Source organism: Tachyglossus aculeatus, chromosome X1, assembly GCF_015852505.1.
Source record: "Tachyglossus aculeatus isolate mTacAcu1 chromosome X1, mTacAcu1.pri, whole genome shotgun sequence".
NCBI lineage: Eukaryota > Metazoa > Chordata > Mammalia > Monotremata > Tachyglossidae > Tachyglossus > Tachyglossus aculeatus.
Genome location: NC_052101.1, coordinates 124,199,893 through 124,217,922, shown reverse-complemented (window position 1 = coordinate 124,217,922; position 18,030 = coordinate 124,199,893). Strand labels below are relative to the sequence as shown.

The following is an 18,030-nucleotide window of genomic DNA, read 5'->3' as shown; positions in this document are numbered from 1 at the left end:
GGTTATTCAGTCACCCCTCAGCCATCTCTTTTCCAGGATAAACACCCCTTATTCCTTTTCTCTATCCTAACGGGGCCTAGTTTCCATCCCTTTAATCATCTCTGTTGTTCTTCTCTAGACTTCCTTGAGAGGACCCCACAGATAGCAAGAGAGACAGAAAGAGGGAAAGCAAGACAAAAAAGAGATGGCAGAGTCAGAGACATAGATGGGGAGAGGGGGAGAGAGAAAGAGAAGAAGCAGAGGAGAGACAGAGAGACAGATATAGATAGGGAGACCCAGAGAGGAGAGGCAGAGACAAAGAGAAACAGAGACCTAGAGGTGAGAGAGAGCAAGAGGAGAGGCAGAATTAGAGGCAAATACAGAGACATAGATGGGGAGAAAGAGATAATGGAGAGGAGATGCAGAGACAGAGATAAAGAGACAAGGGATGAATGGAAGGGATGATGAATGACAAGGGGGAAAGGGAGGTGGGCTCTCCCTAGACTGGCCCCCAGCGTTCCCCACCCCCCACCAGCCACTGTGCCTTCAGGCCCAGCCCCCCTGCCCAGGACAGCCCCTCCCTGAGGGGGAGCAGCAGGCAGGGGGCTGCAGGCAGTTGAGGAGGGAGACTGTGGGTAAGGGGCAGCCGTTGGGAAGGGGATGTATGTGTAATGCCACGTTTCACAAGCCAAAACCCAAAGGAAAGGAAGCAGGAGAGGGTGGGAGGCTGGCCAGAGGGTGGAATTCCTGTTGTCTCCAAACCACAACTTCTCGTCCCAGGCTACTTAACCTGAGTAGGTCCCCTGCCAGGATTCTGGTACCCTGAGCTGAGGGGTGGAGAACGCCACCGGCAGACACAGCATGCACGATTGCAGTGCTCTGACCCTCCTGATCCTGGGGACTCTGGCCCACCCAGTATATCCAGGTAAGGGGCTGCCAGGGACCCTCCCCCGCAAAAAACAGATCCATCTCCCTTGTCTCCAGGACAGACCTGAGGTTGGGCTAGGGCAATTCCAGGACCCAGTGGAGGACAAGGACAATGTCCCATCTGACGATTTTGCCTCCACCCCAGTGCTTGGCACAGAGTAGGCACTTCATAAATACCATCATTGTTATTATTATTATCATCACTACTCTGGGGGGGCCCAAAAACTGATCTTTGGCAAGAGGGAAGAAAACAAATTAGCCCTTTTCTTGTTTCCTCTGCTATGCTCATTCCACTTCCCCAGCCCTCCTCCCTTTACCTCTTTCAGCCTCCTCCAGGATGCCTTCCCTGATTGACCCTCACCGTTCACTCCCACCCCCACTAAACATCTCTCCTCAGCCCCTGTCTGGAACTCTATATTCTTTTATGTGGTTTTCTGTCAATTGTGCCATTGAAGACCTAATAGATTTTATGAGTTTTTGACATTTGGGGATTATGGTGAGTGTCCTTTCTTGGTACAATTGTGCTTTCTCCCCCATGAGATTGTCAGGCTCTAGAGGGCAGGACCATGTCTTCTCATCCCTGTCTCCCCACCAGTTCCCAGTTGTGTGTGTGTGTTTATCGTCTCCCATCAGACTGTCAGCCTCTTGAGGGCAGGGACCATGTTTTCTCCCTCTGTTCCTCCCTGAAGCCCTGGCCTGGTTACTCCAGAATGACTAACTGGCTCTGTTTACTAAACAAGGCCTCTAGTGTTGGAAACCCCAGTCTGCTCCCTTGAGGTGTCTGCCCAGTCCCTGGCCCTGTTGTAGCTGCTTAAGGGTCTTCCTATCCTGGAGCTCAGCTAGAAGTTCGCTTCTCTAGTGATAGCCTTCTTATTGTGCCTCAATCTCACCTGTCTCACCACCAACCCCTAGCCCAAGTCCTGCCCCTGGCCTGGAATGCCCTCCCTCCTCTAATCCCACAGATAACCACTCTCCCCCGCTTCAAAGCCTTATTGAAGGCACATTTCCTCCAAGAGGCCTTCCCAGACTAAGACCCACTTTTCCCCATCTCCCACTCCCTTCTGTGTCGACCTGACTTGTTCCCTTTCCTCTTCCCCCCTCCCAACCCCAAAGCACTTATGTGCATATCTGTAATTTTATTTACCCCTTTGCTCTTCCCTGCTCCTAGCCCCACAGCCCTTATGTATGTATCTGTAATTTTATTTAGTTGTATTAATAATCACAATAATAATAATAATGGCATTTGTTAAGTGCTTACTGTGTGCCACGCACTGTTCTAATCGCTGGGGTAGATATTGATGTCTGCCTCCCCCAATCTAGACTGTGAGCTATTGTGGGCAGAGAATGCCACTCTTTATTCTTGTATTGTACTTTCCCAAGAGCTTAGTACAGTGCTCTGCACACAGTAAGTGCTCACTAAATATGATTGAATGAATGAATGAAAGTAATAGTAATAGTTGTAGTATTATTCATTCATTCATTCAATCGTACCACTACTAGTGGTCGCCGTAGTAATAATAGCATCTCTGTTTTGTTCCCTGCCAGGACCTCTGCAGGGCACGATTGTTGGGGGGAAAGAGGTGAAGCCCCACTCTCGGCCCTATATGGCTTCTCTCCAGTTTGGAGGCCATCATCTATGTGGGGGTACCCTGATCCGCCCCCAGTGGGTACTGACCGCTGCCCACTGTGAGCTCAAAGAGTAAGTGCCCTTGAGGGGTGAGGTCATGGATTGGGGTAACAGTCATTTTAGCTGACCCCCCACCTCCTCTCCCCTCAGAACCTGAAGTCCTTCCTGGATGAAGGACCCAAGTGCCCTTTAACTGGCCACCACCCCGCCTTGCTCTCCTGGGTACAGGAGGTGCAGGGGGCACACTGGAGAGAACCCCTGGATGGGAGGCCCAGGAATGGAGGGGGGAGGGCTCACCAGCCCCTGGCTCACCCTCCCCCCTCCCTGCACGATTGCAGGAACCTTCCTGCCTACCGGGTGGTCCTGGGGGGTCACTGTCTCCAGCACTCCGAGCCCTCGCAGCAGGTCTTCTCCATTCAGCAAGCAATCCCATACCCACTCTACAATGCCCGCACCGACGTCAATGACATCCAGCTACTCAAAGTGAGGAGAACAGGGGGTGGGAGTTGGGAGTTCTCCTTGGGCGAGATCCCTTAGCCCTAGGCCTACTGGGAGAAGGGAGGGAGGGAGGAAGAGGCATCAGCAGACTCCATGCTGACTTCAGGAATGGGCCAAGCTGGGTCTCCACTGGGGAAGGACCCGGTCCCCAGCCACTGGGCTGGACCAGTCCTCCCCCTCTGTCCCTCCTCCCCACCAACCCTCAATACCGGGGACTTCTCAGGGACTCTGGGCTTTGAAAACCCTTCCTGTCACTTGCTCTCCTCTGACGGCCCTCACCCTCGGAGATGGGGTTGGTTGAAAGTGCCATGGAAAGGAATGCAAATCGCTATTCAAATCTATGCAAAACTGCAGAGTAGCAATGGGCCTTTGGCCCGCAGTTCCTGGGGAAAGCCCACCGACTAGAACGGGAGTCCACAGGTGGGGCACCCCGCTGTGACCAGCTGGTGAGGGATGGGGGTGGGGGGAAGGATCCCAGGAACCCCTCCAGGGCTCAACAGGGGGCTGGAATTCCAGGTCTTGGTTCCCCTCCGGCCCCCACTCCAGGTGATGACTCAAGGGACCTGAGCTATTTCAAGGGTCTAGGAGCCCCCAGATGGCCCTGGTTCCTTGGGAATCAAGTCAGAAGCCCTCCAGGGGAGCCCTGAGCTCTAGGCCTAGCCCTGCCCCATAACAAGCCCTTCTCCAGGTTGGTGGGAAGTCACCGAGCCCCGGTCCCCACTCCCCTCTCCTCCCCTCTCCCGGGCCGGGCCGGGATGGAAGCACTCAGTGGTTCCCATCGATTGACTGACACGTACCCGCCTCGCCTCCTCCCCGGCCAGCTGAATGGCAGCGCCGTCCTGAACAAGTTCGTGAAGCTGGCTCGGCTGCCTCGCCGGAACAGTGACCTGCCCCCACAGACGCGGTGCCGGGTGATGGGCTGGGGGGATGTCACGGGCCTCCAGGTCCTGCCCCAGGGCCTGATGGAGACCAACGGCACCGTGGTGTCCCGCACGACCTGCAACATCACCTGGAAAGGGGCCATCACCCAGGACATGATCTGCGTGACCGGCCCCCACAACAGTGTGGAGGGAGTCTGTGGGGTGAGGCCCAGCGGTCGGGGCATACAGGGAGGAGGAAGGTGGGCAGGCTCCTGGCTGGCCCCAGGCTGGTGCTTCTGGTTCCCCCTTCTGAAGGGCCCCCATCCCCGGCTCAGGTCCCGCTCCAGAGCAAGTGGAGGTGGGGACTCTGGGCCCCTAATCCACCTGCCTTGGACGGTTCAGGCATTCCCCTCCTGGGAGGCAGGGGGCTGGACCAGATGACCTTTAGCTCTAGGATTCTAGGATTCCATGTCAGATGGAGCTTTCCTTGCAACGCTCCAAAACAGAGCCTGACAGGCCTTGTAGGTGCTCAGGTCAGCACCAGCACGCTATGCACAGTTGGCGCCCAGTAGGGTGCCCTGGAAGACTGCGCTCTGGGCCCAGTTGGCACCTAATACTGTGTTCTTCCCACGGGAGGTGCTCAGTACAGTGCCCTGTGCCCAGCAGGCACCCAATCAATATTGGGGGTGCTGCTCCTGCTCCATAAATTGTAAGTTTCCTTTCCCAGTCCTCCGGCACCAAGGCAGTGGGATCCCTGACTACCGTCTTGTCCTTCTACAGGGGGACTCAGGTGGGCCGCTCTTCCACAAGAGGAGGATCCAAGGCGTCGTGTCCTTTTCATCCCCGCGGTGCGGGGATCCCCGTTACCCAGACGTCTACGCCCGGGTCTCCACCTTCGTGTCCTGGATTCAAGACGTCCTGCAGCATTACTGACCATTTTGGGTGGGAGAGGGCAGGGGAGGGTCCTGGGGATAGGGGCAAGTCTCCACACAGAGGCAGTGGGGCCATGACCAGAAGGATGGGCAAGATGACCCCTTCCCATCCCATCAGAGGATGTATGGCCTTCAGGGTCCCCATCCCCTGCCTCAGGACAAGATGCCACCTCGTCAGCATTTATAATGCCCTATTTACCAACACTTGGGAGGCGGTTTCTGCTCCAGTTTTGTTACTGAATAAAACTTTTCTGATCTATGATGGTCTGCTGGATTGGATCTTTTCTCCTCCCAGCAGCCTCACTTGCTTTCTGGCCTCTTTACCCACCCCCACCCTGTGTCCTCACACCCTCAGACTCTCAGCTGGGGCTCCCCCAGTTTATGGCCTGGAGTTTGGGGCACTGGTGTCTACTCCTGGGAAGATTCTGGATGTGGGGGAAATGAGGGCAAGGAGTTATGATGGATGGGGACGCTGCAGCCTCTAACCCCCAACTGACTGCCAGATCTAATGTCACTGTCTTCCAAGCAGCGAGGCTTAGTGAAAAGACCCCTGGTCTGAGAGTCAGGGGACTCGGGCTCTAATCTAATCGGGGGCTCTGCCAATTTGCCTGATGGGTGACCCTGGGAAAATCATTTAACTTCCCCAGGTCTCAGCTTCCTCATCTATAAAATGGGGAATCGATACCAGTTCTCCCTTCCTTTTAGACTGTGTGTCCCATGTGGAGTAGGGATGGTATCTGTTTATATTGTACCGACCCCGGCGTGTAGTACAGGCGATGAGCTGGGAGGACACCGTGGCTGTTCCCTGTTTCAATAACATGTGGGCTCCTGTTATCAGGCAGAGTCCCAGCCCCTGTGTTGAGACGAGATCTCAGCTGGAGTCAGCCTAAAAGCATGGTAAGGGTGACTCTTGCCCTGGATTATTAATATTATTATGTGGTAAAGGTGACTCTTGTCCTGGATTATTATTATTAATATTATATTTGTATTTCTTCCCCTCCCAACCCCAAGAACACTGCCAGGAAGGATCCTGGGGGTCAGGTAATAATAATAATGATGATATTTATGCTTAGTACAGTGCTCTGCACACAGTAAGTGCTCAATAAATATGATTGAATGAATGATATTTGTTAAGCGCTATGTGTCAAGCACTGTTCTAAGCGCCGGGGTAGATACAAGCTAAATGGATTGAACACAGACCCTGTCCCACATGGGACTCAAAGTCTTAAGCCCCATTATGCAGATGAGGTAACTGAGGCACAGAGAAGTGAAGTGACTTGCCCAAGGTCACACAGCAGACAAGTGGTGGAGCGGGGATTGGAATCCAGGTCCTTCTGACTCCCAGGGCCCGGGCTCTATCCACTAGTCCAGGCTGCTGGTGTGTGCCAGTGGCAAGTTCTGGAGGGAGGGCTGCCCCTGGGCACAGAATCGATTGATTGGTGTTGGCACCAACCCCAAGGGGACATAGAGGAAAGATATTCCATGAAAAGGGTTTTTGGGGAAAACCTGCACGCCATCACTCAGTCAGTGGTATTTATTGAGCACCTACTGTGCTCAGCACTGTTCTAAGCACCTGGGAGAGCACAATACAATAGAGTCGGTAGACAAAATCCTTGCCCTCAAGGAGCCTACAGACTAAGAGCCTTGTCCTGGCTCAAATACCCATAGACCCCTCAGACCCCTGACACCAAGTCCCTTCCCCAACGGGGTCCATCAAACCACTGAGCTATCTTGCCACCCAGGACCTCTCCCGGCCTCTCCTTCCTTTTTTTAAAATAGTATTTGTTAAGGGCTTACTATGTGCCAAGCACTGTACTAAGCATTAGGGTAGATACAAGATAATCAGGTTGGACGCGGTCCCTATCCCACCTAGGGCTCACAGTCCTAATCCCCATTTTACAGATAAGGTAACTGAGTCATAGAGAAGTTTCAAGGTCATCCAGCAGAGAAGTGGTGGAGTCAGGATTACAACCCATGTCCTTCTGACTCCCAGACTCATGCTCTATCCACTAGGCCATGCTGCTTCTCAGAAACTCCAGCTCAGTCCAGGGAGTGCTGGGAGCTCATTCCCCTGATAGCCTTAAAACCAGCTGGAAAGTGTTTGGTTTCAGGATCTCCGAGAGGCATGACCCCAAAACCCATGAGGATGACTTATGTACTTTTGTTGCCAATTTGTACTTCCCAAGCACTTAGTACAGTGCTCTGCACACAGTAAGCGCTCAATAAATACGATTGATGATGATGATGATGATGACTTCTGAGGGCTGAAGGTGAGCAGCTCGAGGGTGTGGCAGAAGGGGGATGGGGGGGAAGAAAAGGGATTGGCATTGGGGAAGGCGGGAGGGAGCCAGAGCCCAAAGATCTGGGAAAGCGGTCTGACATTGGTTGGAGGCCCTACTCCAGACTGAAAGATCCCTAGGGGCAGGAAACGTGTCTACCACCTCTGTTGTACTGTAATAATAATAATAATAATGATGATGATGTTTGTTAAGCGCTTACTATGTGCCAAGCACTGTTCTAAGCACTGCAGTAGATGCAAGGTAATCGGGTTGTCCCACAGGGGGCTCACAGTCCTTAATCCCCATTTCCCAGATGGGGTAACTGAGGTCCAGAGAAGTGAAGTGGCTTGCCCAGAGTCACACAGCTGACAAGTGGCGGAGTCCGGACCTGAACCCATGACCTCTGACTCCCAAGCTGTGCTCTTTCCACTGAGCCACACTGCTTCCAAAGTGCTCTCCAAAGTGCTTAGTACTAAGCACTCAATAAATATCACTGATTGATTGATTGAGTGAAGCTGTTCCTGAAGCCATCTGGCCTGCATACAGGCTTTCCCAAAATACCCTTTTCATAGATTGTTTTTCCTCTATGTCCCTTTGGGGTTGGAGCCAACATCAATCAATCAATCAATCAATCAATCAGTGGTACTTATTGAGCACTTACTGTGTGCAGAACACTAGACTAAGCGCTTGGGAGAGTAGAACAGTGCTTTGCACATAGTAAGCGCTTAACAAATACCATCATTATTGTTACAATACAATAGAATTGGTAGACAGGTTCCCCGCCACAAGGGGCTTACAGTCTAGAGTGGGAGACAGACATTAAAATAAATGACGGTTACATATATAAGTGCTGTGGGACTGAGGGTAGTGTGTATATCAGTGTTTAAATGTCCCAGATCCAAGTGCGTAGGTGACGCAGAAAGGAGAGGGTGAAGGGGAAATGAGGGTTTAGTCGGGGAAAGCCCCTTGAAGATGAGACCTTAATAGGACTTTGAAGGTGGGGAGAGTGGTAGCCTGGTGTATATGGAGGGGGATTGAGTTCCAGGCCAGAGGGAGGATGGGGACAAGTCTCAAGGAACCCTGCCCTGTTCCAGGAAGCCTCCTCAGATTAATTCAAATATGCGATGTGTAAACGAGCCCCATATCCACAGCTCGGATACTTTTGGAGGTGGCTTGGCAGACCCTTTCTTGCCCCTTCCTGTTCTCTGGAGCCATAGGGTGTGTGGGTGGAGAGGGAGGCGGTGGTGTTGGGTGGGCAGTTGGGAAAGGGGGAGAGGGTGAAGTTTCCTGGAGGGGACCGTTGGCTCTGAACCTCATTAACGGCCTTAAGGCGACTTCCCCAAATTTAACTACCAACCCAGTCAGATGAATCTGGGCCCCACCTCTTTCCCCGCCTCAGTCCTCTCAGTCCAGCTCCTCCTCCACACTCTGAGCCTGTGGTTCGTCATTTCCTCCATCACGCTATCCCTGTCTCATCCTGTCTTTGACTCTCCCCTGCTGGTCTCCACTTAACTCTTCGTCCCTCTCTATTTCTTCTTTCCCTGTCTCTCCCTCTCTCAGCCAATTAATAGAATTTCTTGAGCACATACTAAGTGCTCGGGAGCTCTTACTCTGCCTCCTTCTCTGTGCCTTTCCCCCATCTCTGTTTCTCTCACTTTGCTTTCCCTTCTTGTCTATGACTCTCCGTTTCTGCCTCTTCTCCCCTTTCTCTGTCTCTCCTCTCTCCTGTCTCTGTCTCTAATAATAATAATACTTGTTAAGCACTTAATGTGTGCCTAGCATGGGGGTATTCATTCATTCATTCAATCGTATTTATTGAGCACTTACTGTGTGCAGAGCACTGTACTAAGCGCTTGGGAAGTACAAGTTGGCAACACATAGAGATGGTCCCTACCCAACAGTGGGTTCACAGTCTAGAAGGGGGAGACAGAGAACAAAACAAAACATTAACAGCAATGCAATCAGATCTGACACAGTCCCCATCCCACATAGGGCTCACAGTTTAAGGGGGAGGGAGAACAGGTATTTTATCCCCATTTTACAGATGAGGAAACTGAGGACAGGGAATTTAAGTGACTTGTCCAAGGTCACACAGCAGGCAAGTGGCAGGGCCATGATTAGAACCCAGGTGGCCATCAATCAATCAATCATTCATATTTATTGAGCACCATTTGTGTGCCTTACTATCGGGCCAGGGGGGACAGCCCAGCTCTGGGAATGGGAAGACCTGGGTTCAAGTCAGAGTTCTAGTCCCCCTCTAGACTGTAAGCTCGTTGTGGTCAGGGAATGTGTCTGTTTATTGTTACGGTATCAGTTAAGCAACTTGGGTTGGACGCAGTCCTTATCCCATGTGGGGCTCACGGTCTCATTTTACAGATGAGGTAACTGAGGCCCAGAGAAGTGAAGTGACCTGCCCAAGGTCACACAGCAGACAAATGGCGGAGCCGGAATTAGAACCCGTGATTCCCAGGCCCGTGCTCTGCCCACCACACCATGCTGTGATTGTACTCTCCCAGGTGCTGAGTACAATGTTCTGCACACAGTAAGAGCTCAATAAATACGATTGACTGACTGACTCTGCCTGCTGGGGCTGTGCCGGCAGTGGGAAAGACTTCTGCCCAAAGAACCGCCCAGAACGTCAGTCCCTCAAGGTGGCCGGGCCCAGCGCGGATCCAGAAAAACAGCAGCCTTCTGTGGGCAGTGAGGGCCGTAGTGCCCACGGAGGCCACTGCCTGGAGGGTCACGGGGCTACAACACAGCATTGGCACCGCGCTGTGCTCACTTCGCTTCCAAGTGGGTCTTACCTCTCCTCCCATTGGCTAGGACGCAGGCTCCGCGAGGTCGGGGGGGGGGGGGGTGTCCCACCGGGGCCCGATCCTCCCCAATAATAATGATAATACTAATAATGCTAGTAATAATAATAATGATAATAATAATAATAGTGGTATTTGTGGATCATTATTATCTGCGTTACGGGACGGTTCTTCCTCGGCCCCGGGAAAGGAAAAAAAAAGGGAGGGTGAGAAAATGGAAAGGGAGAGGGATGTATATATGTTTGTACAGATTTATTACTCTATTTATTTATTTTACTTGTACATATTTATTCTATTTATTTTATTTTGTTAGTATGTTTGGTTTTGTTCTCTGTCTCCCCCTTTTAGACTGTGAGCCCACTGTTGGGTAGGGACTGTCTCTATATGTTGCCAATTTGTACTTCCCAAGCGCTTAGTACAGTGCTCTGCACATAGTAAGCACTCAATAAATACGATTGATGATGATGATGATGAAGTGGGTCCTGGCACGAATGGCGGAGGGGAGCCGAGGGAGCTGTTAACGCCTTTCAGGGAAGCGTCTCCCAAGTCTCCTCTGTTAGCCAGCCAGGGGGTGAAGCCCTGGTCCTGTGTGTCTCTCCCCACTCCCACGCCACCTCACCCCCATTAGCTTTGGTCTCTTTCTCTCTCCGGCAGACCTTGCCCAGGAAACCTGGGTCCCCGCCCATCAGCCGTGGCCCAGCTCCGAGCCAGGAATCTCACGAGGAGCCGGGCGGCTGGCGGGTCCCTTTTCGGACCTCAGTGGGAGAAGTGGGGAGGGAACTCAGTCATCCTGGCACCCGGCCGTGGGGGATGGGGTCCATAAACGGACCCTCTAAATGGATCCTCTAGCCTGAAAGTAATAATAATGATGGTGTTTTTTAAGCACTTACTATGTGCAAAGCACTGTTCTAAGTGCTGGGGAGGTTACCCCCCTCTCCATCCCCCCCGTCTTACCTCCTTCCCTTCCCCACAGCACCTGTATATATGTATATATGTTTGTACATATTTATTACTCTATTTATTTTACTTGTACATATCTATTCTATTTATTTTATTTTGTTAATCATCAATCATCAATCGTATTTATCGAGCACTTACTGTGTGCAGAGCACTGTTAATATGTTTGGTTTTGTTCCCTGTCTCCCCCTTCTAGACTGTGAGCCCACTGTTGGGTAGGGACTGTCTCTATATGTTGCCAACTTTTATTTCCCAAGCGCTTAGTACAGTACTCTGCACAGAGTAAGCCCTCAATAAATATGATTGATTGATTGATTGATTGATCAGGTTGTTCCACAGGGGGCTCACAGTCTTCATCCCCATTTTACTGATGAGGTAACTGAGGCACAGAGAAGTTAAGTGACTTGCCCAAAGTCACACAGCTGACAGTTGGCAGAGCTGGGATTCATTCATTCATTCATTCAATCGTATTTATTGAGCGCTTACTGTGTGCAGAGCACTGTACTAAGTTGGCAACATATAGAGACGGTCCCTACCCAACAGCGGGCTCACAGTCTAGAAGGGGGAGACTTCCTTCCTCTCCCCCTCGTCCCCCTCTCCATCCCCCCATCTTACCTCCTTCCCTTCCCCACAGCACCTGTATATATGTATATATGGTTGTACATATTTATTACTCTATTTATTTATTTATTTATTTATCTTACTTGTACATTTCTATCCTATTTATTTTATTTTGTTGGTATGTTTGGTTCTGTTCTCTGTCTCCCCCTTTTAGACTGTGAGCCCACTGTTGGGTAGGGACTGTCTCTATGTGTTGCCAATTTGTACTTCCCAAGCGCTTAGTACAGTGCTCTGCACATAGTAAGCGCTCAATAAATACGATTGATTGATTGATTGATTGATTGAGACAGACAACAAAACAAGACATATTAACAAAATAAAATAAAATAAAATAAAATTTGAACCCATGACCTCTGATTCCAAAGCCTGGGCTCTTTCCACTGAGCCACGTAGGCAGGGAATGTGACTATCAACTCTGTTATATTGTATATAATGTCCTATATTGTATTGTTATATCGAGAAGCAGCATGACATAGTGGATAGAGCACGGGCCTGGGAGCCAGAAGGTCATGGGTTCTAATCCTGGCTCCGCCGCCTATCAACTGTGTGACTTTGGGCAAGCCACTTCACTTCTCTGTGCCTCAGTTCCCTCATCTGTAAAATGGAGATTAAGTCTGAGCCCCATGTGGGACAACCTGATTACCTTGTATCTACCCCGGCGCTTAGAAAAGTCCTTGGCACGTTGTAAGCGCTTTATAGATACCATCATTATTATTATTATCCCAGGGTTAGGGCCTAAGAGCATGGGAAAGGCAGGCAGTACAAGGAGTTCCTCCCAGCAGGTGGAACCCCATTTGCCAGGTCATCCAGCCCCCTCACCTCCCGGGTTCTGGCCGGCTGAGTCTACCGGGGCCTTTATCAAATCAATCAATCAATCAATCGTATATATTGAGCGCTTACTGTGTGCAGAGCACTGTACTAAGCGCTTGGGAATTACAAGTTGGCAACATATAGAGACAGTCCCTACCCAACAGTGGGCTCACAGTCTAGAAGGGGGATTCAATCAGTCAGTATTTATGGAGCAGTTACTGTGTGCAGAGCTCGGTCCTAAGCACATGGGAGAGTACCATACATCAGAGTTGGAAGACACATCCTCTGCCCTCAGTGAGCTCCCACTGAAAGACAGACCAGAGGCCCAGGCAACTCCCTGCCGAGACTGTGTCCCGAATCAACCAGAAGCAATCAATCAATCAATCAATCGTATTTATTGAGCTCTTACTGTGTGCAGAGCACTGTACTTAGCACTTGGGAAGTACAAGTTGGCAACATATAGAGACAGTCCCTACCCAACAGTGGGCTCACAGTCTAAAAGGAGGAGACAGAGAACAAAACCAAACATACTAACAAAATAAAATAAATAGAATAGATATGTACAAGTAAAATAAATAAATAAATACAGTAATAAATATGTACAAACATATATACATATATACAGGTGCTGTGGGGAAGGGATGGAGATTTGCCCCTTGCCTGCTCGGTATAAAGGTGGCCTCCATTCAGCCTCACTGAGTACCTGGAAGAAAAGGACAAGACCTGTGCCGGGGAGGAGGAATGTGCCAGGAAGATCTCAGGGCACAGCAGAGGAAACCCAATGTGGAGATGGAGGGAGGTGTTTTTTTCTTTTAATGATATTTGTTAAGCGCTAACTATGTGTTCTAAGCACTGTGGCAGATACAGGTTAATCAGGTCAGACACAGTCTCTGTCCCACATGGGGCTCACAGTCTAAGTAAGAGGGAGAGCGGGTATTGAATCCCCATTTTGCAGTTGAGAAAACTGAGGCACAGAGCAGTGGAGTGGCTTGCCCGAGATCACACAGCAGGCAAATGGTGGAGCTGGAATTAGAACCCAGGCCCGTGGTTTATCCACTAGGCTCTGCTGCTTCCCCAGTAAAGGAGTTGCTCTTAACTGTGGGGTGGGGCTGAGGGTTCAGGAAGGGCCTGCAGGCTCCTGGTCTCCATATTAGGTCTTGAGGGTCCCAGCAATGCCAAAGCAGCAGACAGCACCACACTGCTGCCCTCTCCCTACCCGCCGAGAGCCAGGAAGAGTGTTCCAGGTCACTCAGGAAGAGGCAAAGTCCCCTGTGCCCCTCTCTCTTTCTCCCAATCAATCAATGACATTTATCGAGCACTGTACGAAGCGCTTGGGAGAATTTCTCTCCCCTTGAAATCCAGAGGGTCTCCTGGGCAGTGGGGAGAGGAAGAGAGGGAGAGCAAGCCCAGGGGGAGTGAACCCAGTTGCTTTCTCGGGCGGCAGCTCGGCACGCAGCGTTCCTATGAGACTGGCCGGCATCTGCTGGCGTCCTGCCCCCAGAGGTGGCTGCATGGGGGAGCCGACCCTCCTGGCCGGAGGGCTCTGGCAGCCCAGCGAGGCAGCGGAGCGTGGCGTTCCTGGCCCTGCGTGCCTGTGGCTTCCTGTTTCCTACCCCAGGCATGTGAAGCGCGCACACATGCAGCAACAGCCAGGCTGGCAGAGGGTGGGAGGGAGTGGGCCGGGCCGGGCGTGGGGGTGAGGGCTTCTGGGGCTTGGGGAGCATCGAGTGGGCAAGGGGCGAGAGAGGGTGGGAGGAACCCAGGAGTCCCAGCTCCCAGCCTTCCTCCCCAAGGACCCGCCGGGAGCAGAGTATCTGCCGGCTCAGCGCCCTCCCTGAGCTGTGGCAGGGGGCTGGGGAGGGGGTAGCATTTGAGTAGCGGGGCACCCAGATGTCCCTTCAAGGCCCTGCTGATCCCTTCAAGGCCCTGCTGAGAGCTCACCTCCTCCAGGAGGCTTTCCCAGACTGAGCCCCTTCCTTCCTCTCCCCCTCGTCCCCCTCTCCATCCCCCCATCTTACCTCCTTCCCTTCCCCACAGCACCTGTATATATGTATATATGTTTGTACATATTTATTACTCTATTTATTTATTTTATTTGTACTTATCTATTCTATTTATTTTATTTTGTTAGTATGTTTGGTTTTGTTCTCTGTCTCCCCCTTTCAGACTGTGAGCCCACTGTTGGGTAGGGACTGTCTCCATATGTTGCCAATTTGTACTTCCCAAGCGCTTAGTACAGTGCTCTGCACATAGTAAGCGCTCAATAAATACGATTGATGATGATGATGTCCCACCTCTCAGCTTCCCATCCTGCCCCGGACAACTTCTCTGATCCCCAAAGAAACAGTGGCCAGGAGGAGAGCCCAGCGGCCAGGTTATAATAATAATAAAAAAAATAATGGTACTTGTTAAGCACTTACCATGTGTCAAGCATCTTTCTAAGCGCTGGGGTAGAAACAAATTAATCAGGTTGGACACAGTCCCTGTCCCACATGGGATGCACACTCGTAATCTCCATTTTACAGAGGAAGTAACTGAGGCCCAGAGAAGTTAAGTGACTTGCCTGAGGTCACACAGCAGACAATAATAATAAGAAGAATAATGTTGGTATTTGTTAAGTGCTTACTATGTGCAAAGCACTGTTCTAAGCGCTGGGGAGGTTACAAGGTGATCAGGTTGTCCCACGGGGGGCTCACAGTCTTAATCCCCATTTTCCAGATGAGGTAACTGAGGCACAGAGAAGTGAAGTGACTTGCCCAAAGTCACCCAGCTGACAAGTGGCGGAGCGGGGATTTGAACCCATGATCTCTGACTCCAAAGCCCGGGCTCTTTCTACTGAGCCACGCTGCTAGGGGTCGGCTCCACTGCAGCTGGTCCTGGGGATCTTCTTGGGAGCAAGAGGGAGATTCCAGGACTGAGTCCGGGAAAGGGAAGCTAAATGGGGAGGGGCAGGAATGGGTACTGGAGGGAAGAGGGAGAGCTGGTGTCACTGGGGCGAATGGCCACAGTCCTAGGCCGCCCAGAGAGACGGCGGAGCTCTCTGCAGGGCCGGGCCACCTTGGCAGGACGGAAAAGCCACAGCAAGGGCGGGTTGTCCTCAGGCTGGGAAAATGGTCCCTGCGGAGCAAGTGAGGATTTGTCCAACTTCAGGTCACAGCTGTGCTGGCAAGTTAGGGGAGGAAACCACCCATCCTGTTGGTCTACCAGCAGGCTCTGCTCCATCCTCATGACAAACTCCCTTCACCCAGTGCCTCCCACCCCCTCTTCTCACCCTACCCACTGGAGGAGGGTCATAGTCAGTCGATTTATTGAGTGCTTGGTGGATGCAAAACACTGTACTAAGAGCTTGGGAGAGGCCCCTGGGAAAGCCAGACCCAGGCTGCCCGCCTTCCGGGGCCCTGGGCGACCAGCGGGGCGGATGAGGGTTGGAGAGAGCCAGGCCTGGCATAAGGAAAACCTTTCTGCCTGGTACAGGGGGTGAGCACTGCAGCTGGAAAAACAGGGAGGGAGGAGACTGGACAAACAGAATACAGTCTATTGTCCTCTCCTAAGTACTTGGTTGGTTATCTCAACTGTAAAATGGGGATTAACCCTGTACTCTGGAAGCTCCCTGAGGGCAGCGATAGTGTCTACTAACTCTATTTTCTCTCCAAAGTGAAGAAGCAGCGTTGCCTAGTGGATAAAGCACACGTGTGGGAGCCAGAGGACCTGGACTCTAAACCCGGCTGTCACATCTGCTGTGTGACCTTGGGCAAGTCGCTTAACTGGTTTAGTGGATAGAGCACAGGCCTGAGAGTCAGAAAGACCTGGGTTTTAGAAAGACCTGGGTTTTAATCGTGGCTCCGCCACAGATCTGTGTGATCTTGGCGTCACTTACCTTTCATTCATTCATTCAACCGTATTTATTGAGCGCTTACCGTGTGCAGAGCACTATACTTCTCTGGGCCTCAGTTACCTCATCTGTAAAATGGAGATTGAGTGGGAGCCCTATATGGAACAGGGACTGTGTCCAACCTGATTAACTTGTATCTACCCCAGTGCTTAGAACAGTGCTTGGCACGAAGCAAGTGCTTAACAAGTAACGTAATTATTATTGTTATTCTCTGTGCCTCAGTTTCCTCAACTACAAAATGGAGATTCAATACCTGTTCTACCTCCTACTTAGACTGTGAACTCAGCGTGGGACCTAATCATCTTGTATCTATCTCAATGCTTAGAACAGTGTTTGACCCCTAATAAGTGCATAACAAATACCATGACTTTTTTCCTAAGTGCTAGTCTGTGTGCTCTGCACACAGTAGACTGGAAGCTCCTAGAGGTCAGGGATCACGTCTACTCTGCTGCACTCTCCCAGGTGCTTAGTACAGGGCTGTGCACACAGTGCACTGTAAGTTCTTGAGGGCTCTCAAGATTGATGATGATATTTTTTAAGTACTTACTGTGTGCCAAGCACTCTTCTAAGCACTGGGGGGGATAAAAGGCTATGCGGTTGTCCCACAGGGGGCTCACAGTCTTAATCCCCATTTTACAGATGAGATAACTGAGGCACAGAGAAGTTAAGTGACTTGCCCCACCCTCCCCCTCCCAGAACTTGTGTCCTCTTTGTGTCCTTGTGTCCCCCTCCTACCTCACCTCCCTTCTCTCCTTCTCCAGCCCAGCCCGCACCCTCCACTCCTCTGCCATTAACCTCGTCACTGGGCCTCGTTCTTGCCTGTCCCGCCGCCGACCCCCGGCCCACATCCTCCCCCTGGCCCGGAATACCCTCCCTCCGCACATCCGCCAAGCTAGCTCTCTTCCTCCCTTCAAAGCCCTACTGAGAGCTCACCTCCTCCAGGAGGCCTTCCCAGACTGAGCCCCCTTTTTCCTCTCCTCCTCCCCATCCCCCCCGCCCTACATCCTTCCCCTCCCCATAGCACTTGTATATATCTGTACAGATTTATTACTCTATTTATTTTACTTGCACATATTTACTATTCTATTCATTTTGTAAGTGACGTGCATACAGCTTTAATTTTATTTGTTCTGATGATTTTGATGCCTGTCTACATGTTTTGCTTTGTTGTCTGTCTCCCCGTTCTAGACTGTGAGCCCATTGTTAGGTAGGGACCGCCTCTATATGTTTCCAACTTGTACTTCCCAAGCTCTTAGTACAGTGCTCTGCACACAGTAAGTGCTCAATAAATACGATTGAATGAATGAATGAATATCCATAATTTATTTTAATGGTCTTTCTCACCCACTAGACTGTAAACTCCTTGTGGGCAGGGAGCATGTCTACCAGGGAACATGTTGAGAAGCAGCATGGCTCAGCGGAAAGAGCATGGGCTTGGGAGTCAGAGGTCATGGGTTCTAATCCCAGCTCCGCCACTTGTCTGCTGTGTGACTTTGGGCAAGTCACCTAACTTCTCTGTGCCTCAGTTACCTCATCTGGAAAATGGGGATTAATAATAATAATAATAATTATTATTATTATTATTATTATGGCATTTATTAAGCGCTTACTATGTGCAAAGCACTGTTCTAAGTGCTGGGGAGGTTACAAGGTGATCAGGTTGTCCCATGTGGGGCTCACAGTCTTAATCCCCATTTTATAGATGAGGTAACTGAGGCCCAGAGAAGTTAAGTGACTGGCCCAAAGTCACACAGCTGACAAGTGGCAGAGCTGGGATTTGAACCCATGACCTCTGACTCCAAAGCCCGGGCTCTTTCCACTGAGCCACGCTGCTT

The 18,030-nt window shown here is 51.1% G+C and overlaps 1 protein-coding gene across 1 annotated transcript; it reads left to right on the top strand.

The window, feature by feature from the left end:
• The first annotated feature begins 840 nt into the window (after window positions 1-840).
• Window positions 841-4,824, top strand: PRSS57 (serine protease 57). The gene is made up of 5 exons (XM_038771706.1): window positions 841-904; window positions 2,452-2,605; window positions 2,872-3,016; window positions 3,853-4,113; window positions 4,672-4,824. The coding sequence occupies exons 1-5, from the start codon at window positions 841-843 to the stop codon at window positions 4,822-4,824; spliced, it is 777 nt and encodes a 258-aa protein (XP_038627634.1).
• Window positions 4,825-18,030: the final 13,206 nt, after the last annotated feature.